Source organism: Microtus pennsylvanicus, chromosome 12 (genome assembly GCF_037038515.1).
Source record: "Microtus pennsylvanicus isolate mMicPen1 chromosome 12, mMicPen1.hap1, whole genome shotgun sequence".
Lineage (NCBI taxonomy): Eukaryota > Metazoa > Chordata > Mammalia > Rodentia > Cricetidae > Microtus > Microtus pennsylvanicus.
In genome coordinates this window covers 64,360,894-64,384,317 of record NC_134590.1, presented here as the reverse complement: position 1 = coordinate 64,384,317, position 23,424 = coordinate 64,360,894, and the positions used below count along the sequence as shown (strand labels likewise).

Here is a 23,424-nt window from a genome sequence, read left to right as displayed (position 1 = left end):
GGCTAGTCTTGAACTCACAGAGATCCACCTGCCTGTGCCTCCTGAGTGCTAGGATTAAATAAGTGTGCTGCCTCTGTCTAACAAATACATTTATTTTTAAGTAAATATCTATGAAGAAAAATTAAAAATATATAGAAATGGAAATAAAAGTTTCGAGGCTGTCTTCCTCCAGCCCCTTAGCCCAGACTCTTGCTGCAGAGACGTTCATCATGTTAAATAATGTCTCGACCTTCACCTCCAGTGTCATTAGTGTAACTTGCAGCTACTGGTCCAATTTTTTTTTTTGTTTTGTTTTTAAACTATTTATCTACTTATTGTTTTAGGGATCCAGCCCAGCACTTTTCACATGCTAAGCATGTGTTCTACCACAAAACTGTATCCCCAGCTTCAGAGCATATCTTTAATGAGTCAATAAGAATCCTAATATTTGGGACTGGAGAGATTGCTCAGTACTGGAGAGCACTGGCTGCTTTTCCAGAGGACCCAGATCAGTTCCCAGAATGCACATGGTGGCCACAGCCATCTGTAACTCTAGTTCCAGGGGACCAGACACGTGGTGCACATACATACATGCAGGGAAACACTTACACACGTAAGATTTATCTCTCTCTCTCTTTTTTCTGCGCTGGGATTGAACCTAGTTCCTCACATGTGCTAAGCAAGGTCTCCACCACTGAGATACATCTGTGTCCTGTGGTTTTAAAAGCACCCATAAAATTTAAAAAGACAAAAAAAAAAAAGCCTGACTCAGAGTTGTCAAGGTGCCATTATTCTAAGTCCTGGCATACAAGGCCAAGCATGTATCATCGCACTCAGTATCTCTGTGTGCTGAGAGTCCTAATAAGCCCTCGAGGGTGCTGTAACAGGAGGTGTCCTCTCTTAAGTCCCAGACACATTGTGCTTGGTGGTCTAATTAGGTTCCCAGTGAGCTGCCAGGGGTTAGAGTGTAGTTCAGCAGTGGGTACTTGCTTGGCATAGGTGAAGCCCTGCAAAAAAAATCAACGAAACAGACCTCAAGAAAATGCTGGAAGTTTAAAACCAGCCAAAGCCCAAGGTCAGGAGACAATGACTTCATGTTAGTAAGTTCTTCACTTTCCTCTCTCCGAGGATGTAACCAGTAAGCAGTAAGCCCTGGGGTGCCCTGAACCCTCAGGAAGTAACTGTACCTAGAAGCAGCTGCCTTATAAACAGTACACTCTTACAGCTCGACACCTGACAGTGCCAATACACAGTTCTCTGGTTTTCTTGTGTTTTCTTCCAGGATGACAGTCCTACGCAAGTGTGTCAGGGTGTGGTTACGATACGTGCACCAGAGAAGATGCCAGCAGGTACAAAGCACACCAAAGCAGGCAGTTCAGCACCTACTAGTGGGATTTTCTGAGTTTGGGAAGATGCTTGGGAAAGGCTATGCCAGGAGACCTGGGTCTGTTTTTGGGGTTACTGTATTTGGAGGGAACTGTAAAACCATGGAGTTGTTTCCTCCAGCCCAAGTCCCATTCCTTCATTGCTGGAAGACATAGACGCTGTTGGGGGTAAGGAGTGGCTCCTCCCAGGCTTTTAGGTCTTCACTCACTTCCCTTTGTTTTCTGTACCCACCTGTCCCATTCCCCTAACGCTGGTATTATGGAGTGTGCCACCCTGCCTGCTCCCCACGGAAGAGATGCCTACTGCATACCTGCTTTGCCTTAGACTGTGCCTTTATTAAGGGTATAGTAGAATTCTTGCTCCCTCAGCCATAAGCTAGGGTAGCAGGGAAGTGTGACTTGTAAGTCATTTCGGACAGTTGGGCACAGGTTTCTGGAATGCTAAATGAAGACTTTGTAAAAAAAAGTGAGTTCCAGGACAGCCAGGGCTGTTACACAGAAACCCTGTCTTGAAAAACCAAAAATAGTAAGTAAAAAGTGTGTGTGTGATATATGCAGGTGAAGGTGTCAGATCCCTTAGAGCTGGACTAGTGCTGTTTTGTTTTGTTTTGTTTTTTGAGACAGGGTTTCTCTGAAGCTTTGGAGCCTGTCCTGGAACTAGCTCTTGTAGACCAGGCTGGCCTCGAACTCACAGAGATCCGCCTGCCTCTGTCTCCCAAGTGTTGGGATTAAAGGTGTGCACCACCACCGCCCAGCAACAAGCTGGTTTTGAGTTGCTTGATGAGAGTGCCAAAGAGCAGAAATTGCTCTTGACAACTGAGTCATCTCTTTAGCCCCCAAATGGAAGATATTGACATCAGAGTGACACTTAGTAGGGATGTTGTGCATTTGATGATGATCTGTCCTTGGCAGTGGGTAAGAGGATGACACAAGCTACACTCCCTTGGTTGTTTTGACACTGTCCTCCTTCCCCTGTCAACATCATCTGCTGCCACCATCAGATTGGCACATTTGTGGATAGAATGGGAATGGGAGCTAAGGGCACAGATGCTTCTTAGCTCCTGTCTTGTCTCCATTGCTGCCTTCTGTCATTTCTGACTGTGTGCTTCTGCTCCTTGCTGTACCTGTAGTTCTCTGTAGCTCACGACTCTGTCAGCTTAGGTGCTCTCTCGAACCCTTGCTTGTCACTCTGCATTAACATAGCTCTATGCTAACTTTTCTTTTCAGTTAACCTGTAGCCGCTGCTTCTTTTGTTGTTTTTTTTCTGAGACAGGGTCTCTTTGTGTAGCCCTGGCTGTCCTGGAACTCACTCTGTAGACCAGGATGGCCTTGGAATCACAGAGATCCACCTGCCTCTGCTTCCTGAGTGCTGGGCTTGAAGGCATGCACAATCACACCTGACTAGCCTTAGCTTCTTTTTTTAAATTGATATTTATTGAGCTCTACATTTTTCTGCTCCCCTCCCTGCCTCTCCCCTTCTTTCTTCAATCTTCCCCCAAAGTCCCCATGCTCCCAATTTACTCAGGACATCTTGTCTTTCTCTACTTTCTACTTTCCATGTCGATTAGATCTATGTAAGTCTCTCTTAGTGTCCGCATTGTTGTCTAAATTCTCTGGGATTGTGGTTTGTAGGCTGACTTTCTTTGCTTTATGTTTAAAAACCACCTGTGAGTGAGTACATGTAATAATTGTCTTTCTGGGTCTGGGTTACCTCACTCAAAAGGATATTTTCTAGCTCCATCCATTTTCCTGCAAAATTCAAGATGTCGTTATTTTTTTCTGCTGTGTAGTACTCCATTGTGTAAATATACCACATTTTCCTTATTCATTCTTCAGTCGAGGGGTATTTAGGTTGTTTCCGGGTTCTGGCTATGACAAAGAAAACTGCTATGAACATAGTTGAGCACATGTCCTTGTGGCACAACTGAGCATCCTTTGGATATATACCCAAAAGTGGTATTACTGGGTCTTGAGGAAGATTGTTTCCTAATTTTCTGAGAAATCACCACACTGACATCCAAAGGGGTTGTACCAGCTTGCATTCCCACCAGCAGTGCAGAAGTGTTCCCTTTTCCCCACAACCTCTCCAGCATAAGTTGTCATCAGTGTTTTTGATTTTGGCCATTCTTACATGGAATCTCAGAATTGTTTTGATTTGCATTTCTCTGATGACTAAGGATGTTGAACATTTCCTTAAGTGTCTTTCAGCCATTTTATATTCCTCTGTTGAGAGTTCTCTGTTTAGGTCTGTACTCATTTTTTTTATTGGATTATGTAATATTTTGGTATCCAATTTCTTGAGTTTTTTGTATATTTTGGAGATCAGACCTCTGATGTGTGGTTAGTGAAGATCTTTTCCCATTCTGTAGGCTGTCGTTTTGTCTTGTTGACTGTGTCCTTTGATTTACAGAAGCTTTTCTGTTTCAGGAGGTCCCATTTATTAATTGTTTCTCTCAGTGTCTGTGCTGCTGGGGTTATATTTAGGAAGTGGTTCCCTGTGCCAATGCGTTCAAGTGTATTTCCCACTTTCTCCTGTTCAAGGTTCAGTGTGGCTGACTTTATGTTGAGGTCTTTGATCCATTTGGACTTGAGTTTTGTTTATGGTGATAGATATGGATCTATTTTCATTCTTCTACATGTGGATATCCAGTTATGCCAGCACCACTTGTTAAATATGCTTTGATAAATAAATTTGATATTTTTTGCTTCTTTACCAAAGATCAGGTGTTAGAAGATGTGTGGATTGATATTCAAGTCTTCTATTCGGTTCCATTGGTCCTCCTGTCTGTTCTTATGACAGTACCAGGCTGTTTTCAGTACTATAGCTCTTATTTATTTATTTATTTATTTATTGTTTTTTGAGACAGGGTTTCTCTGTGGTTTGGAGCCTGTCCTGGAGTACTATAGCTCTTTCGTAGAGTTTGAAGTCAGGGATTGTAATGCCTCCAGAAGTTCTTTTATTGTACAGGATTGTTTTGGCTATCCTGAATTTTTTGCTTTTCCGTATGAAGTTGAGTACCGTTCTTTCAAGGTCTTTGAAGAATTTTTCTGGGATTTTGCTGGGCATTGCGTTGAATCTGTAGATTGTTTTTGGTAAGACAATCTACATTTTTACTTGTTAATTCTGCCTACCCAAGCATGGGATATCTTTCCACTTTCTGGTGTCTTCTTCAATTTCTTTCTTCAAAGATTTAAAGTTCTTATCATACAAGTCTTCCACTTGTTTGGTTAGAGTTACTCTGAGATATTTTATGCTATTTGTGGCTATTGTGAAGGGTGTTGATTCTCTGATTTCTTCCCCAGCCCTTTTATCATCTATGTACAGGAGGGCTACTGATTTTTTTTTTTTTTAGTTAATCGTGTATCCTGCTACATTGCTGAAAGTGTTTATGAGTTGTAGAAGTTCCTTGGTAGAATTTTTAGCCTTAGCTTCTTAAGAGTATGGCCTGCCTGTCTTAGCCCAGCACAGTGCTCACCAGATGAGTGTTGATTCCTTTGCATGGATGAGCTGTCTTTGACCACATCAGAATGCTTCTGGGGCTTATCTGGAAGCTGGGTGTGGTGATACACACCTGTAATGCTATCACCCAAGGGGTAGAGGATTGCTGCCAAGTTTAAGGGCCTTTGGATTAGTGAGGTTCAGATCAACTCAAGCCTATCTCTCTATGTAGTCGTGGCTGTCCTGGAACTCACTATGTAGATCAGGCTGGCCTCAAATTCAAAGAGATCTACCTATCTCTTTGTCCTGAGTGCTGGGATTAAAGGGGTGTGCCACCACACCCAGCTCATGGTACATTTTTCACCTAGCTAATTGGCAAAGATCAAACATGACATTTCTTACTTGTATGAGAAGCAAATCTTATCTCAGAAGAGTGTGACTCTGAACATTCATTTGAAAAAAGTAAATCACAAAGGCCATTTGTCATTTTGTTTTAGCTACTGCGGGCCAGAGCAGATGGCCATTTCCAGCAAAGAGCACTGCCTGCCGCCTTCCATATGTGGTACAGACTTTGGCGATGGTGCCAGCGCAGTCGAGTCCTGCACACAAGAGCAGTGCGTTTTCACAGGTATGCTACGTAGTTAGTTTCTGTCTGGGACAGAGAACTCCAATCCAGCTCTGCAAACTCTATAATGCCTTGGCTTCACTTCACCAGTTTCCCAACCCCCAGTCCCTGGTTCCTCTGGCTTTCAGTAATGAGACCCTTTTGAACTTATATAGCAGGAAAATCAGTCAGGCTTACCCTCTTTATTACGAAGCAGCTTGTGTCTGCCTCTGCGCTTGTCTCATGCGCACTGAGTTTGCTGTTAGTGCTGTGATGAGAACTTTGATGGAGCCTCACATTGTGTAATTTCCCTAAAGTATTGCGCTCCTATTCAGTAAGATATGGTCTTTTGGAGTCTAAGAACAGTGGTTCTCAAACCTATGGGTTGTGACCCACTGGAGGGGTCAAATATGACCCTTTCACAGAGGTCACCCAAGACCATCAGAAAACACAGAGATTTACATTACAATTCATAACAGTAGCAAAATTACAGTTATGAAGTAGCAACAAAAGTAACTATAGTTGGGGTCACACAACATGAGGAACTGTGTTAAAGGGTGGCAGCATTGGGAAGGCTGAGAGCCACTGTCTTAGACCCATAGTCATGCACAGAGTTATAAAGGTCAAGGAGCCAAACCAGCCTCGATTAGATCTGTTTGTCTTTCTTTTGTAAGTGCTTTACTTTTAGTCAGTTTTTCTCATTTTCGTGTGTTTAGAGAAACATTAGAGAAGCAAGTATTTGCTATCTGGCAGCAGAAGATGTCTCAACATCGAGAAAACCGCTTGGCCGAGAGAATGGTGTGTAGCTCTCTCTTTGTGTGGGTTCTTGAGGGCAGGATCCATTTAAGCACTTGTCCTGGGCTGCTCTTCAGGAAGCTGCACAAACTCCAGCCTACCCTGCCAGGCTCCTGCCTGGTGCTCCTGGGCCTGGGATTATCTGGACATTCACAGGCAGCCTGGGGAAACCGTTCTTTACTGGTCACAGATTCTCCCTTAGCCTCTGATCTGCTCTCCTCCTGGACTGGACTGTTTCCTCCTATCCTGCCTCAGGCTATACTGCAGGCAGAGCAGCAGCTTTTGCGGAGGTCCTGGTTCATGTGGCACCAGCAGGCAGCAGCATGTCACCAAGAGCGGGAGCGGCAAACCATGGCCTGTGCTCACCACCACAGCAGGCTGCTCAGGAAGGCTTTCTGCGTCTGGAGGGAGAGTGCCCAAGGATTGAGAACAGAGTGAGCAGCATTCTACTACAGAGCCCTCCCACCTTGGGCCAGCTTTGGCAGCGGCTTCAAGTGTCCACCCATAGTCATGTGTCCCAGAAATTCAGCCTGAAAAAGGGACAGCACCTTGGGCTCCATCCTCAGAGTCCATGGAGAGTGACTGTGGTCAGTCGTGGCACATAGAGCAATGAGCCCATCAGGTGGCTGACATCTGACTGGTGGGCAGGTTGTGGCAATTTTTACAAGACCACAAGACTACAGTGGGGAATGCTTACAGCCTATGTGTCTAAGGCAGAGCTGTCTGGCCTTGAAGCCATGAGGTTGCTTGCAAAATTTTGAATTGCTGTGCCCTTTCCTAGAAAGGCCCAGGTCATTAGACAGCTCTCACTCCCAGGTCTGCAGAGGGAGTCCTGAGGTCCCTGTGCTCTAGACCCTGCTGAGCTTCTTCTGTTTCCCCATAGGAGGATGGGCAGGACACTGGCTGCACGCTTCCACTCAGCAAGGCTCCTGCGTTGGTCCTGGAGCATGTGGAGCAAGGTACGATTTCAGCAGGGGCACAGCCTGAGTGTGGCTTTTGGACAGGTGGAGCTGTTTGTCTGCATGACTCAGAGCAAGCAGATAGGCTCCTCCACAGTTCCTCTGGTCAAAGGCACATTGGGCAGTGCAAGCTCACTTTGTGAGGGATTGACTCAAGGTTTCTTGTCCTTAATGTGTCCGGCTGCTCTTATCTGAACTTACTGTAAAGATCTTGGCCTGGCATTCACATAAACTCTGCTAAGGGTGTAACATTGAAGCCAGCCCCTGTCCAGCATTTCCTGTTGGACACTTGCTCGTTTGATACCCACCAACCCCCTAGGGAGATGGATGGATGGATGGATGGATGGATGGATGGATGGATGGATGGATGGATGAGACTGAGGCTCAGTTAGTATATCCCCCTTATGTGAGCTCTCAGAATGTAACATAGAGACAGTGCTGCAGTGAACCTCCCCCAGCCCCAGGGCCCACAGTACCCACTCTTTCCTGTGCACAGTGCCTGGCTCTGAGGACAGAAGAGCAGCAAAAGCTGAGGCGTGCGGCTCTTCACAGTCAGCACACCCTGCTTCACAGGACTCTGCAGAAGTGGCTGGTAGGAGCCAGCGCTTTTTTCCAGGTCTCCCTGCTTGGGGGTGGGAGTTTTCGGCAGTGTTCTTTGTTCATGTCCCTCCTGTCATCTGGCAAGGCTCAAACAGAACAGTACCCAAAAAGTGCTGCCTGGGGTATCAGCCTTCCTGGAAAGCTGGTTGCTATATGAGTCTAGCTTAGAGTTGGACTTTGTGGAACATTACAGTGGGAGGGGGTACTGGCCTTGGGATAGGGGCTTTCAACCTCTCCCTACTGTTTGAGAGCTCTGGGCAACGTACTTCTTGTACGAGGAGAAGTATGGCTGAAGGGTGGCCTCCAGTGACCTCCTCATCCCCCACAGACTTACCAGGACAGGGTGAGGAATGTGCTACAGGAGGTGGCAGCCAGGGAGAGATGGCACGACAGGCAGCTGCTGAGGTGAGTCCCCAGTGCTGAGTCAGGCAGGGATGGGGGCAGTTCTGCCTCAGGCCATGCAGACAACTGCCTAGTCTGCTCAAGTGGGAGCTCTGGCTTTCTTGCTGCAAGTTCTGCATTTTCTGGCTCACCTCAGCATATCCTGGTCTCCCATGTGCAGGGTAACCTTGGAAGACAGCTGAGACACTGAGACACCTCACCCGAGACCCACATGGACCCCACTTGTCGTGTTGCTCTGAGCATTCTTTTGTCCCTGCCTCACACCTAATATCTTGTGCCCACTCCTGTGTGGAGTCTGCAGTCCTCTGTCAGCTCCCAGACAGTCCCTTCCAGCTGCCCCTCTAGAGTTACCCCGTGAGGACCATCTCTACCTCTCACCACTGGAGGGTCCTATAACCCAAGCTCTGAACTCACTCTTTTCCAGGTGGACAACCCGTTCCCTTTCCCTCTACATTTGTTCCGCACATGCTGTTCTAGCTGAGTGTAGGCTTGGACCTTGTGGACTTTAACACTGCCACTCCTGTGCAGTCCCACAAAGCTCCATGTAGTCCCTCAGAGAGACCAGAATGAGAAAGCAGGCCTCTGGCAAGTAGGCACTAGGGTTCATATGCCTCTTATCTCAATGTGAATCACCTGAATTGTTGCCATTTGGTTACAGCTGTGTTTTTATCTCGAGAACTCCTGAAGACTCAGTGATGGCTTGGTGTACTGCTGGTGCCTAGTCCCGCCTAGTACCTAGCACAGAGCAGACACTGAGCATCTGTTGTTGGGTGGAGACAAGAGCATGAGCCTGAGGGACAATGGAACAGGTGCTTTCAGGCAGAGTCCTTACCCAGGAGAGGAATAAGGGTGATTCACAGAAGCCTCCCAGACCTCCAAACTGGGGTCACTCTTCTCACTTGGCCCATGTCTTTGTAGGTGGGCATTACATCGTTGGAGGGAAAACACCATGGCCCGTTTGGATATGGCCAAAAAAACCTCCCAAGCAAGAGCCCAATACAACAGGACCCTGTGCTCCAAGGTGAGGTACAAACTGGTCACCAGGAAGCTTGGGAGTCTCATTCCAGCAGCATGTGGTGTTGTGGGAGCTGCGGGTTGCATTCCTGCCGCCCCAGCTCCTGGTCGCCTGGCTAGCTTATGCCCCGAAATAACAACACACAAATTGTATTCTTTTAAACACTGCTTGGCCCATTAACTCTAGCCCTTACAGGCTAATTCTCATATCCCGATCAACCCATCTCTAATAATCTGTGTAGCATCAGTCTTACTGGGAAGATTCTAGCCTACGTCCATCCTGGGTCGGAGCTTCATCGATTGCGTCTGCTGGGGAGAGGGGAGCATGGCCTCTGAGCTCACTTCCTCTTCCTCCCAGCATTCTGTTCTGTTTACTCCTCCCACCTATGTTTTAATCTATGAGGACAAGCAGTTTCTTTATTACTTAAACAATGACCTTCCTCCATCAATGTGGTGTTGGTACTTAATAAGGAACTCAGAGTGATATGCATGTGTGTAGGTACTGTATGTTTGTTTTTACTGAATTCGGAATCACTGTTCTTTAAAATAAAAATAACATCATATAGAAACCAAACTAGCTCTTGCCAGAGCCAGCACTTACCACGCCTGCACAACATTAAACATTGATAAAGCCTCGAGGCCACTGAGATTCGGTGTCCTTGTTGGAAGAGTACCAGATCTTACTGACTGGCCCTGGAGGCTTGCTAGAAAGCATGGAGCATCCCAAGAAGTTCCTGGTCACCCATAGTTTGAAATGACTCAGACCACCTTGCTGCCTTGGCTGGAGTGATTGATGTATGGGAATACCCTTTTGGCTCCATGCTATGGGTGAGCATGGTGTTGGGACATAATACAAAGAAGTGGTTCAGACAGAAACAGTAGCAGAGGCAGGCCATGGGTCATGACTGTTCAGAAGAAAGCAGATTGCTGGAAGCTCTTGAGTGGCTTAGGTCTACCTGCTGGTGGCCATGTAGTTCCCTGAGGAGGCAGCAGCTGCATTTGGTGAAGGCTGGCCTCAGAAATGCTCAAGACAGCCTGGTTGGCCCCTACCTTGGGAAGAGATGATGAGATCTAGTTGGGTTTAATGGTCCAAAGAGAGAGGCCACTCAGCTGGGAGTGGGGTATTATGACTATGAAGCTTCATCTGGCTTCCTGACTTTTTAAAATGTGTTTAGTGGTGCTGGAGAGATGGCTCAGTGGTTAAAAATACATGCTGTTCAAATCCCAGAGTACAACCTGAGTTCAAATCCCAAGCTCCCAAATAAAGTTGAGTATGGCTGTGTGTGTCTGTAGCCCCTGTCCTAGAGCTGGAGTAAACATAAGAGGTCCTGAGAGTTCCTTGTCCAGACAGCCCCAGAGAGCGTCTGATGGGAATGAGATGGAGAATGTGAGGAACACACTGGATTCGTGGGTCTTCTACACCCACACAGATGCTCATATGCATACAACACCCTTCCACACACAGAGTTCTGTGTTTTCTTTTGAGATAGGGTCTCACTATGTAGCCTTGGCTGGCCTAGAACTCACTGTGTAGACCAGGCAGGTCTCAAAAACACAGAGATCCACTTGTCTTTGCTTCCCAAATGCTGGGGTTAAAGGTATGCACCAGCACACACTGCCCCACAAAGGGTTTTGTTACTGGATTTCCTGTGTAAGAAAGAATTAATATAATGCATAGCAAATAACAATAGGATTATAATCTATGTAACAACTTCACTTGTTGTGGCACAGTACAAAGTTTAAATCCTGACAGGAAAATGTCAGGCTTCCTGGGAGAGACCTGAAGTCCCAACCCAGACCTGTGTGGGTGGCTGGCAGTGAGAGCCCAATGTTAACTCCTCAGTCGTACCTCATGAGGACCCCCCCCCCCCCACACACACACACACTGGTCAGTCACAGTGTGTCCTTGACCTTAGAATGTGAACTGATCACCTCTCTTTCCCTGCCTGTCTGTAGGTCCTGGTGCAGTGGCAGGAGGTTACATCAATGCAGATATATTACCGAGAAAAGGAGGCAGCTGCCCTCAGGGAGGCCCGGAAAGCACTGGCCAGGGGTAAGAGAGAGCTGTGGGAACAAACACTGCCAGAAAGAGTATGAACACAGGACTTCCCAAGGTTCCATGTGCTCTGTCTGTGTATGTTGGTTCCCTGACACTCCCATGCCTAGGAGACTTCAAAAGAAAACCTGATATTCCAGTGTTGGAGGCCAGAGGCTCTAGGGGAGAATCCCTCCTGGGTTCTTCTACCTTCTGGTTGTTGCCCTTCTTGGTCCTCCATAGTGAGATATATATTATATATCATATACATTTACTAAGTGAGCTTTAAGATGATAAATAGTATCCAACTGGGTGGTGGTGAAACACACCTTTAATCCCAGGACTTGGGAGGCAGAGACAGGCGGATCTCCATGAGTTCGAGGCTAGCCTGGTCTACAAAGTGAGTTCCAGGACAGGCTCCAAAGCTGCAGAGAAACCCTGTCTTAGAAGAAAAAAAGAAAAAGATAATACTATTATCTAAGTCATTCCTGAAATGCTGAGAATCCAGTACTCATCCTTGAGGCTAGGCCTCAATAGCCAGAGCCAGCCCAGAATAGCTGTGTCTTACTGGGGTGGGGCAGAAAACAAGGTGGTTATGCATCCTACAAGGTGGTGTGCCTCAGTAGGTCCATCTGGTGTTGGGAGCCCAGCAAGTTCCTTGAGAACTGCTTATCCCTAGTCCATGAAAAGGTGAAAATGCGCCGGGCGGTGGTGGCGCACGCCTTTAATCCCAGCACTCGGGAGGCAGAGGCAGGCGGATCTCTGTGAGTTCGAGACCAGCCTGGTCTACAGAGCTAGTTCCAGGACAGGCTCCAAAACCACAGAGAAACCCTGTCTCGAAAAAACCAAAAAAAAAAAAAAAAAAAAAAAAGAAAAGGTGAAAATGCTGATTTTTGCTCTGAGTGAAGAACCTAGAAGCAGCAGCAGCAGGGCCATCTCTGCAAGACTTGCCCTAAAAGGGGGTCCTGGGAACAGGGACTTAGGAGGCTGAGCACAAAGTACCATCTGTGGGAGGGGATGCAGTAACATTTGGGATTCAGTGTCTTGTTTTGGAGAAGGGTTTCTCTGTAGTCCTGGCTGTCCTGGAACTCACTATGTAGACTAGGATGGTCTTGAACTCAAAGAGGTCCACTTGCCTCTGCCACTGGAGCGCTGGGGCTAAAGACAAGTGCTCATTGTCTTGTCTTATCTTAAGACCTCAGAATCTCTGCCACACTTTGTTAGAGCTCAAGGGAAGACATCCTAAGACCCAGGTATAGGATTTTACGGCATACAGGCTCATAGTCCCAGCACGTGGAAGGCAGGAAGGAGGAATGCTGGACAAGGAGTTTGAGGCCAGCCTGAATCACATCACATAATTAGAACCCTTACTCCCCCCATTTCTTTTCTTTTTTTTTTTTTTTTTTTTGGATTTTCGAGACAGGGTTTCTCCGTAGCTTTTGGAGCCTGTCCTGGAACTAGCTCTTGTAGACCAGGCTGGCCTCGAACTCACAGAGATCCGCCTGCCTCTGCCTCCCGAAAGCTGGGATTAAAGGCATGCGCCACCACCGCCCGGCTCATTTCTTTTCTTTTTAAGATTATAATTATATAATTTCTCCCTTCCCTTTCTTTCCTCCCTCCAAAACACTGCTCTCTTTCAAATCCTGCCCTCTTTTTCCATTGTTAGCACGCACATGTGCACAAACATAAGCACTCGCTAAATATAACCTGCTCAGTCTGTAGAATGCTTGTTTCCAGAGCTGACCACTTGGTATCGGATAACAAATTGGTGTGCTCTTCCCTGGGGAGGACTTTCTCCCACTGTCAGTGTTTCTTAGTTTTCTGTTGTTCTTTGTATAGGGTTGAAGCTTCATAGCTTTTCCCATTCACGTTGGCGTATCTATTGGTGTCCTTTGTTCAGCTCACATTTGGGCAGTCATGTTGGTAGCTTCTGATAGGACTAGGAGACAGGCACACAGCAAACTCCCTCATCAGTTTGTTCTTAGAGTCTTTTCTCCCCCTCTTCCAAAATGTTCTGGGGCCTTAGGTACGGGAGTGTGTTCCATCTGTTGCGAGAAGTTTCCTTGATGGGGGTGAAATCCTTTACTTTTTTTTTTTTTAATTATTTATTTATTTATTTATTATGTATACAATATTCTGTGTGTATGCCTGAAGAGGGCGCCAGACCTCTTTACAGATGGTTGTGAGCCACCATGTGGTTGCTGGGAATTGAACTCAGGACCTTTGGAAGAGCAGGCAATGCTCTTAACCACTGAGTCATCTCTCCAGCCCAATCCTTTACTTTTTAAGGTAAAAAAAAAATTACAGACCAAAAGTCACCACACTGCCTAGTCTGACTTCAGAGGACAGAGGGGTCCCCGCTGCTTCAGTATGTTTTTTCATCTATAAAATAGGGCTGTAGTACCCCCTTGTTGAAGTTGTTACTTAGGGATGGTATAGTTGTAGCTAGGGAGATGGTACATTTAAAGCTGTATCCAGGACATGGTAAAATGACTGGTCTCCAGCTCATGGCTGCTGCCTTCTCTGACTGTGAATGGGTCCAGAAGCACCTCCTGAATCAACAAGGTCTACACAGTGGGCCCAGAGAGTCAACACAGCCAGATCATTTTATCACTGTCCTGGCTCAGTTGACTTCCTGCTTCATAAGAGGAAGCTGCACCGTCTCCAGGCTTCGGCTCTGTGAGGAAGTTCTCTTTAGGGACAGTGGGTCTACTCCTTCCACATGCCTGTCAGCCCTTGGCATGGCTCTGTGTGGCCTGGCACACCTTTGGTGACTGTGCACAGGTATGCAACTCTGCGACAGTGCTTGGGGATGCGGCAGCAAAACGTCCTGGTTCCAGTTCCCAGGGTGCAAAGATGACCTGACCTGGCCTTACACAGTGGCCATGGAGCCTGTGGTGTTTTTTTTTCTCACAGAAGGCTGGATGTCACCTCACATAACCTCTCCAACTGTCTAGTCCTTCCCTGCTACAAAGTCACTTAGCAATGAAAATTCTCTACAGTTGTCAGCTACTTTAAGTCTGCTTTAGGTCGGCTCCGTGACTGGTTTCAGCGCTGGCAGTTGTGCAGCCAGAGGGAGGCCCAGCAGAGATTCCAGCTGGAAAGGGCGGCTCAGCATCACCGCCAGCAGCTGCTGAAGGAAGGGATGGCTCGGTGGAAGGCGTACCATCTGCAGTGTGTCAGGAAAAAGGTGGGGCAGGTGGTAGTACTTTCCAAGCTCTGCCTGAGTCAGAGTGTCTTTCGGAGGGGTCTCCAGACAAAACTCTAGGCAGCTAGTATGCATGCTGGTGCCTTGGGATTCTGTGGGAACAAGTCTGCGAGAGCCATTCTGAGCAATTACTGAAGGCAGGAGTGGCCATCCTTAGATCAAGTGTGCGTCAGGAGAAGCTGGCTTAGAAGAGAAATCTGCTTTCTTCTGACCTGTAGCTTTTCAGATCTGGGGAAACTATGGAACCATTAGGACCTCCTCACCTACGTTAGGAACCTTTGGATCTGGAACAGCTCTTGGCAGGAGGATGTCCACTTGGGTGGAGCCTCATCATGCAGCTGCCCCAGTGGCTGGGCTAGACCAGAGTAAAATGGAGTCTGACTCCCTGTGTGTTTACTCTCCCCAGCTCCTTCAGAGGCGAGCTGCCCAACTCCTGGTCCAGAGACTCTGTCAGGCCTGCTTCTGCCAGTGGAGGAAGCAGGTAGGAGGAACCTGATGCAGGCTTCTTTCCTGCAGCCATCTCAGCCCCACTCTTAGATGGGTCTTTAATACTGTCTTTGTCCCAGGGCTCCATCCTTGTGCCCCGCCCCTACTATCAGCTTCATTCACACACCATTTATAGACAGTCAGTCTCTTCAATCCAGGTTTCTCTTAGTGGTGTCATCTTAAACACATTAGAATAATATCCAAAAATTAATGTGAAATGAATTTCAGTCTTCGTTGTGGTCTTGATTTTAAAAAAAAGTGCGGGGCAGTGGTGGCACACGCCTTTAATCCCAGCACTGGGGAGGCAGAGGCAGGTGGATCTCTGAGTTCAAGGCCAGCCTGGTCTACAGAGGTGAGTTCCAGGACAGCCAGAGCTGTTACACAGAGAAACCCTGTCTCAAAAAACCAAAAAAAATCCCAAACCAAACCAAAACAACAAAAAAATCTCAGAAGGTCACACACATACACATTCTGCTCAGTAAAACCAAGTTCATAGGCCACTCTTGCTCTAGGCTGGAGAGCCTCCCAGCTCTGCCCCTAGCTCTATAGCATCCCTCTGTGAACCCTGCTGGCTCCTTCCATTCACCCCTTCTGACTGCTCTTTGCATTCCTTTTCTACTGTCATTTTTTCAGTCCATAGACGCTGAACATATTGAATATCTCAGGATGAGGCCAGGACCTGATCCCTTCCCAGGAGGGTCGATTCTTTAGCTAGAGACTGGTGAGCTAGGACTGGCCATGGCTGTATTGCTTATGCATTCCTCTGAATAACCCTGTCTTTCTGGCCGACAGCTGGCAGCCAGGAAGCAAGAGCAGTGGAGTACAGCCCGGGCCCTATGGTTCTGGGCCTTCTCACTGCAGGCAAAGGTAATGGTTCTACAGCTCCCTGGTTGCTCCTGCCTTCAGGGGCAGCTCTATGGCTTGGGTCGAGGGAGCCCAAATGGAAGCCTGAGTCTCATCTCTTGCCATCTCTTCTACAAGGTATGGACTGCATGGTTGGGATTCATACTTGAGAGGAGGAGGAAGAAGGCACGGCTGGAACGAGCTGTGCAAGCCTACCACCAGCAGCTCCTGCAGGAGGGTGCCACACGGCTTCTGCGCTTTGCAACTGGTGTGAAGGCCTTCCGGCAGCAGCTACAGGCCCGGCAGGAAGTCCAGGTGAGCTGGGGCTGCTGGTGAGGAGCTGGCAGGGCAGGGCAGGGCAGGAGCTGATGAGAAACCGTGTTGCAGGCAGCTCACAGCCTCCACTGTGCAGTCCGCCGCTGTGCTGAGCTCTGGAAAAAGAAGGTACTTGGTCCAGGCAGGATGTCTCAGACACCAGCACCCATCACATTCAGCAGAAGAGTGACATTTAAGGATTCCTTTCTCTCTGGAGTTACTGGTGAGGCTGGGGACACCACCCTGGAGACTAAGAAGTTGCAAGCTCCTCCGTCTCAGGGAACCCTGGGCAGCTTGGCAGTAGCTGCTGGAGAGCCCTGCCTCCTAACGCTGTAAGTGACCTGTGCCTCACCTCTGCCTCTAGCCCTAGAGCAAAGACTGGGAGCATACATGAGGGACAAGCACCCTGGGAGGGGCCAGGTGAGACTGCCACAGCCTTGTCACAGCAGAGCTGCTCAGAGGCCTCTCTGTCAGGCCATCCTTTCTAGGGCAGTGGGATTTCCCAGCTTCTTTGCAGAAAAGAGACTTGTCCATCCCCTGTGACGTCTGCTTCTCTCTGTCTTATGGTACTCACCAGACTGTCAAGCCTTCATGCCTTGCCTTAGGCCTGCAGTGATCTGCTCTTTTCCCACCTCCTTGGATGGCTTCTCTCAGCCCTATGCATACCACCCTTGCTGAGGCAGCTGCCATTCCCAGAGTAACTAGCACTGAGTTGGGTTGAGTGAGTGTACTGGGCAGCCCCTATCCAGAAGGGCTCTGTGCCCTTCTGATGGGCAGACACCATATTGTAGCTTGCTGCACAGGTCAAAAGAAAGAGGTGCAACTCCAGCACCCAGGTGGGGATCAGTCTGACTGCCAGGGTTACGCCGTGTTGTCTAGGCTCAGGTCTACCTCCATGCACATTCTGGCCCTTGGCCGGAGCCTTGTTTTGCCTGGCCTCCGGTCTCCCTGTAAAATGACAAGGTCTGAGGCTTAGCGAGATCTCGGGTCCTCCTGTCAGTCCATGAACAGATTATTTCTCCCCAGCAATGAGGCCCGCTTATCACGGAAACAGCCACGACGTCCATCCTTCCTGCTCGACCGTTTGCGGAGCCAGAGGTCCCCAGGCAGGTGCACCCTTGGGGAGCAGCAGTAAGTTAAATGGTTGTGAGTCCCCAAAGGCACTATATTTTGTTGATTATGTGGCCTCTTTAATACGGAGAAAGGTTTCATGGTGTAACCAGCTCCTGCCTTCCTTCCACTCAGGTTAGAGAGGCCTCTGGAAAATGGTCAAAGCATGGCTCCACCAGGAGGCCTTTCGCTGACGAGGCCCTTCTTACCCATGGTCCTGCCAAATGCCCCTGGTTCAAAGTTGCCCCCTACTTCAAGTCCAGGGCCGGAGCTGTTGCCTCCGTCTTCCTTCATGCCCCATGGGGTGGGAGACACTGCCAGGGTGAGTTCTCCACTGGGCCTTCATTTGCTCTTCTTATCTTCTTTCTAGAGTATCTTGGTCACTTGACAAGCTTGGGGACCCTACACTCTAGGCCTAAAACAGTGGCCAGTCTGCTAACACCCCAGCCCTTGAGAAATGTCTTGCGGTCGGACAACCAGAAGAAGCTTACAGGCAGACTCCTAGCAGGGCCTCTGGTCTTGGGGGACAGGTGGACTGTGGAAGCTTGAGTGAGAAGAGGAAGAAATTGAGGGTCTGTTCCAGGGTACCGTGTCTGGCCTGGAGCATGGACTCAGAGCACCAAGTAGGGGCAACCACAAAGACATGCTAGTGGGCTCCTCACTGTGGGATGACAGTCTGCTGGGGACAGGGAGTGGAGAGAGGAAAAGGAGTCCAGGAACACTTAGGGAAGAACTCTTTCACTAAAAGGAAATGGGTGGGGTCCAGCATCTGGTGAGACAGTTGGTCCCTTTTACTTATCAGATGTGATAGAGACCAGCACTTGGTTGTCTTCAAGGCTATGAGTGTCCACAGTGCAGGGCAAAGGTGCCACCTAGGAGGGCACAGGCAGCACACAAGAGTGTGCTCCTGAGACAGGTGGCAGTACTCAGTCAGCTCCTAAGAAGGTGATGCTGACTGGGGAGGGGTGCAGACAGGAAGGAGGCAGTTTCTGGTGATAAATGGCTGGTAATAGAAGTGACACACACCTAATCCCAGCACTTAGGAGGTAGAGGCAGGAGGACAGAGAGCTCAGATCAGCCTATGCTATACAGCAAGACTCATCTGTGTTAGTAAATAAGTAAACAAACAAAAACTTAAATATTGGCATGCCCACTCTCCACAGAAGAGAAGACTTGGGGCGCTGGAGTGTTGGATTGGGAAAGCTGCTGCACTGAGGCCAAGCTTAGCTTGGTAGCTTATCTTAGTGGGGTGAAAGGCTGGGCAAGGGCAGAAACTGTCTCTGTTCCTGGGGTAGCACTAAAGGTCCCCTTACACAAGAATGGCACTCAACAGTAGAGATTGCCTGTGGGACTTCCCAGTGTATCACCTTCCAAAACAGGTAGAGCCGGGCTTTGTGTGTGCTGGCCAATCACCCTATCGCTACAAGGCACTGTGGGCAATGAACTGGAGATGGGACTCACCTTGGGAAGGGTCCCCACTAGCTTTGTTGCTCAACATTCACCCTTTCTTCCTTTACAGGTGTTAGCAAAGCCCACCATTCCTAGACCTCAACCTCTGGCGTGCCCGTCCCTAACCAGAGGGCCCAAGCCCCATCTCTTCCTCCCTGGGGATTTCACAAGCACTAGGACTGGACCTGGTTATGGTTCCGAGGTTGCAGGTGAGTAGGTCAAGGCACTGGGGCCACCCTCCCACCAAAGTCCTACCAGTCTCCCTGGTGGTTCTAAAGAGGATGGTGAGCAAGGTCAAACTCATCTTCCTGTTGCTGCAGGCCACACAGAGCTTGAGGCTGAGCTGGAGGGGATCCAGCAGCAGTTACAGCACTACCAGACCACCAAGCAGAACCTTCGGTGAGGCCCACCAGCTGCCCTGGGACCTGTCTATGTGAATAGACATGGGAAGGCTTGGAAAGGCAGGGGGTTCCACTTCTCCCAGCAGGTCCTGGGACCCCTTGTGTTCTAACTCACTCCAGGGGGTTGAAGTGAGTGTCTTGTGGCCCCATTATCTTCACCTAGGGTTGGAAGCCCTGCTTTCCATTTGGAAGATAGGTAAAGAAAGCAAGACTTGCTTATTCTGTTACCTGCCCAACAACCATGATTGTAATACTGACAAGGTACAGACAGCACAAGCCTGGGTTCTAGCTACACCCAGTGCTCTGGGGCTTGATAGCACACAGTAACTTTCAGAGAAATGAGTGAAAAAGTCTGGTCCCCTAGAAAGGGACAGGAAGGGTCATTTTTACATGGGCCTACCCGAGTTGCTGTTTGCTGGGAAAACAGAAGTATTCCTCTCCTCAGCCTAAGTAGGGCCTTCCACACTGTGTCCACCCTAGCTCTTAGTATTAGCCAGTTGCCTCTTCAATCCAGAAGGGGCTCTCTTGAGGCTATGCCAAGAACCTGGCCTGACAGGTGTCCTCATCCCCAGGTCGTGCCAGCGACAAGCCAACAGCCTGCGTAGGTGGCTGGAGCTAAGCCAGGAAGAGCCCAGGCCGGAGGACTGGGATCTAGAACAGCAGGTGAAAAAAGAACTAGAAGAGGTAAGACCCAGGTCAGCCCCAGGGCCAGCTCCTGGCTGTGCTTCCTTCCAGCTGCCTTGTCCTCCCCGGCCCCCAGGTGGAACTACAGATCCAGCAGTTGGCTGAGGAGCTCCAGGCCCAGCGCCAGCCCATTGGTACATGCATTGCTCGTGTTCGGGCCCTGAGACAGGCTCTGTGCTAGTGGGCTTGCCCCTGGGGAACAAGTGCTGACCTTCACAAGGCCATAGGACACCCTCACCCCCATTCAGTAACAGAATACAAAGTTACAATGGTTTGGGGATTTTTTTTTATTTCAAAATGTCTTGCAATTAAATGAATTACTGTTCAGAAGTCTCCTACTTTTCATACAAAATATTATACTACTGATACAGTTGAAAAGTTCAATGATTTCTCCTGCAGGAGAAATTCATGGTGTCCCTAAGATCAACATGAAACTGGCCTTGTCCCTACCACTGGCTTCCCCATGGGTTGCATACCTGGCAGCTACTTGGAACAGGTTTTCTAGGCACTGACCATCATACCCTTTGCCTCCAACACAGCCCCTAGACCAATAGCAGCATGTCCCTACTTCCTGCAGGGCTGGGCCTCTACCCCTCACTTTGTACACGGCCAGGCAAGTCAGTAATCGGTCTTGCCTACCAGCAGAAGGACTCAGCCATCTCTGGAAGGTCAGAATCATTAGTCACTGTCCTCAGAAGAACTGGCAGAGGCTAGGTCAACACATTCAACAACATAGAAATGGTTTTACTTCAGCAGCAGAGGGTGGGTTTGGGAACAGAAAGCAGTTGTGAAGGCCATGTGGCCTACTCTAGGAAGAGGGTGGATCCACAGCCTGTGCCAAGGAATCTAAATCAGAAAGAACAAATGGGCTGACAGAAGAAGGCCCTGAGACAGGTGGGGGAGCAGTTAGGATGTTGTAGCACATAACTGTTCTCACAATACTCAGCCAGAGATGTAAAATCTCCAACTTATACAAAATTAAACAAACAAAAAAACCTCAAAGTGACTGTGAGGTTAAATCATACCCGCTCTCCGTAAAGGGGCCCTGACAGATCCCAAACCTGTCCTCTGCACCTCTGGACAAACAGGAACAAATCATTCAGGTCCTACCAGGTCAGCCCCACAGTGCCTCACCCGGACAACCTGGGGTGCCTCTGAAGACCCTCATGCTCCTGTGTCGAAAGATCCCTTGGCAGTCACAACCAAGACTAGAGGGAACCCAGAGCTTCCCCAAAGCGGATCTTCTGCCCTGCCTTCAGTCTGAAGTTGAAGTCCTTGGGTGCCTCAAAGATGAGCACAATAGTAGAGCCCAAGTTGAACTCGCCTAGGTGTTCGCCCTTGCGCATGGGAACGCCCTCCTTGTTGGCATGTGTTACAAAGCTCAAGTCATTGTAGGAACCCTTGCTGTATCTGGGGCTGTTAGTGTGCAGGTCCTGGGGGCAAGAAGGAAAAGGTTAATTAGCCTTGTTGCCTGTTCTCAACCCCGCCCAGCTCAGAGAAGGGAGCAAAGATGGCATCCCAGGGCAAAGGCCTATCACCAATCAATAGTCCCAACATCTGGGAGACCTAGACTAGGAGGGGCTGGGAGGAGGGTCAGACCCAGCTCTGCCAAGCACAAATGGTGCAAGGCTGGCAGCAGCAGCAGTCATAGCACCAAAAAAGGCGGAGTGGGGAGGGTACCAGATTTTCTCATCTAAACCAATTCTACCTTCTGCATGTTCCATCTTTGCCTCTGACCATGGCTCCTGGCAAAAGTAGCATATCAAGAGTGAGGTTGGGTCTCTCACCTCTCCAGCCATCTCCAGGGAAGTGAATGGCAACAGGAAGAGGGAGGCTAAGAGACTGAGCTAGAAAGGGTGCCTACAAAGCAGCTGCTCAGCAGAGCCAGGCCTGGCCAGAGCTGGAATATCCCTCCCCAAAGATCTGGCTGCACAACAAATGGAATGGTTACACCCAAGAGGTTTGGCCTGTAGGTTCTGCTCACTCTGTCAAAGTAGATGCGGATAGAGCCCACATTGGTGGCTCCCACTGCCGTCAATGAGAAGAACCCATGTTTCCAGTCGCCAGTCAGGACCACACGCTCATTGTGACAGAAGAGCTCTTTGATCCATCGGGCCATGCCAGGGTTCACTGACATCAAGGAACCTATGGAGATAGGAAAAAAAGTTACTTCCTGGTGTCTTCATGTCAGAGTGACTAAAAGCCACAGGGACCCACAGGCTAATTGTCATTCCAAATTCCAAGCATGACCCCAGGTATCCTTGCCCATAGCCAGCCAGCCTCAAGTAGCCATCTCCTGGCCGTGACAACAGCCTAGACCTTCAAGTCGCGAGGCCAAGGACCTCTAATACCCACAGAGGCAGCTCTCACTTTCAGCCAGCCCTGAGCCTACCTGGGAAGTGACGCCGATGTGAGACAGTCCAGTCGGTAGGGGAGTGGAAGCAGTGGTAGTCTCCAGGGGCCAGGTAGATGACACAGTGGTAGAGTTCATTCCCTTCCCGGGTAACCAACTGGTTCCTGAAGGAGTCACGGGAGGAGGCTGTGGGGTGGGGCAGAAAGAAAGCCTGGCTCTTTGACGAGTTCCAGGTGCCATTCATCCCACAGTGAGCACCTGGTACCCGAAGGCTCCAGTGAGGACTCCCGGCTGCATGCCAATCTACTGCCCCAAAGCTTTCCCGGCCTTTGTATTCCCTGGGTCCTGGATGCCCTTTGTTAGCCTCTGATGTCTACCCTGGCTCCAACCCCAACTGAGCAGTGACCCACCTGGAGGGAAGGGCAGGTCCTCTGCGTAGGCCCGAGGGCCCAGGAATGACTCCAGAGAGTAGGTTACGCCCTTTACCTGCTCCACTTCACAGTTTTTCACCTGCCCAAAGGTGAGGATCTTGCCATCTGATGGGCTGATCTGGAGGGAACAGAGAGGCTTGATACTAAGTGGGAAGCCTAGTCCTCGCCTTCAGTGGCTCCCTTGACACTGGACCTGCCAAGCACCCAGGGAGCCCCAGGCCAGGATGTGCTGACACTGGTGAACTACAAGACAGGAGGGAGCACCCCAGAGGGCCAGAGCTAATAAAGGGCTGCTAAGCCTGGCTTAAACAAAGATCTCATTTCCTAATGAAGAATGGAGACAGGGCCAGCCAGGCCTTACCACACTGTGCAAGCCACAGACAGGCCGAGCCTGAGGCTTCAGCTTACGCCGGAAGAACTCGCTGAGGTTTCGGTAGTGGTGCAGGTCCTCCACAGCAGCCTCTGTCATGTTCACCCCAAAGGTCCAGATATACAGGCTGTACACTGGCCTCCGCAGCCAGTATGGAAGTTCCACCTGGTTCAGGCGACCCCAGGCACGTGACAGCAAACGTGTTGGCACCGACTTGTACAGAGCCACCTGCAGGCCACAATGCAGGAGGCTGGGTTGGTCACAAACTGAGAGCTATCCCACACCCCCACACCCCCACATGAGAGAGAAAGAAAAAAAGAGAACACCTAGAAAAGGCCTGAGTGTTCAGGCTTGTTTGTGAAGTGATTGTTTCTCAGAAGGAACCAGACTCTGTTCACCAAATACTCAAACAAGGGCTAGATATGCATTACAGCCTAGCTCATTTTTTGCTATTTCATGAAAAGGTCAAGAGTAGATGCCTTAGTCCCTGAGGTGGAGACTGGACCAAACAGTATTGGTTCTTAAAGATGGGGGAAAGAAATGAACCCAGTACAAGCCTGAA

At 49.1% G+C, this 23,424-nt stretch overlaps 2 protein-coding genes across 17 annotated transcripts in view; one reads left to right on the top strand and one right to left on the bottom strand.

The window, feature by feature from the left end:
* Positions 1-20,038, top strand: part of Sfi1 (SFI1 centrin binding protein) — a 67,355-nt gene extending 47,317 nt beyond the window's left edge. For 2 of the 5 annotated variants that reach the window (XM_075944035.1, XM_075944033.1), the window contains 20 exons: positions 1,262-1,328; positions 5,301-5,431; positions 6,124-6,205; positions 6,458-6,636; positions 7,086-7,161; positions 7,658-7,753; positions 8,090-8,166; positions 9,082-9,184; positions 11,134-11,230; positions 14,242-14,402; positions 14,827-14,901; positions 15,699-15,773; positions 15,888-16,064; positions 16,137-16,396; positions 17,091-17,195; positions 17,310-17,496; positions 18,694-18,832; positions 18,944-19,022; positions 19,597-19,708; positions 19,785-20,038. In XM_075944035.1, coding sequence (XP_075800150.1) covers positions 1,262-1,328; positions 5,301-5,431; positions 6,124-6,205; positions 6,458-6,636; positions 7,086-7,161; positions 7,658-7,753; positions 8,090-8,166; positions 9,082-9,184; positions 11,134-11,230; positions 14,242-14,402; positions 14,827-14,901; positions 15,699-15,773; positions 15,888-16,064; positions 16,137-16,396; positions 17,091-17,195; positions 17,310-17,496; positions 18,694-18,832; positions 18,944-19,022; positions 19,597-19,708; positions 19,785-19,889 — 2,383 coding nt within the window. In that variant the 3' untranslated portion in view covers positions 19,890-20,038. Of the gene's footprint in view, positions 1-1,261; positions 1,329-5,300; positions 5,432-6,123; positions 6,206-6,457; positions 6,637-7,085; positions 7,162-7,657; positions 7,754-8,089; positions 8,167-9,081; positions 9,185-11,133; positions 11,231-14,214; positions 14,403-14,826; positions 14,902-15,698; positions 15,774-15,887; positions 16,065-16,136; positions 16,397-17,090; positions 17,196-17,309; positions 17,497-18,693; positions 18,833-18,943; positions 19,023-19,596; positions 19,709-19,759 lie in introns of all 5 variants that reach the window. The other 3 variants (XM_075944032.1, XM_075944034.1, XM_075944036.1) reach the window with 3 other exon arrangements.
* Positions 19,981-23,424, bottom strand: part of Pisd (phosphatidylserine decarboxylase) — a 54,633-nt gene continuing 51,189 nt past the window's right edge. For all 12 annotated transcript variants that reach the window (XM_075944039.1, XM_075944047.1, XM_075944042.1 and 9 more), the window contains 5 exons: positions 22,854-23,090; positions 22,472-22,610; positions 22,101-22,247; positions 21,693-21,853; positions 19,981-21,141 (listed from right to left, as the gene is read on the bottom strand). In XM_075944039.1, the coding sequence (XP_075800154.1) occupies positions 20,917-21,141; positions 21,693-21,853; positions 22,101-22,247; positions 22,472-22,610; positions 22,854-23,090 (909 nt within the window). In that variant the 3' untranslated portion in view covers positions 19,981-20,916. The remainder of the gene's footprint in view (positions 21,142-21,692; positions 21,854-22,100; positions 22,248-22,471; positions 22,611-22,853; positions 23,091-23,424) is intronic.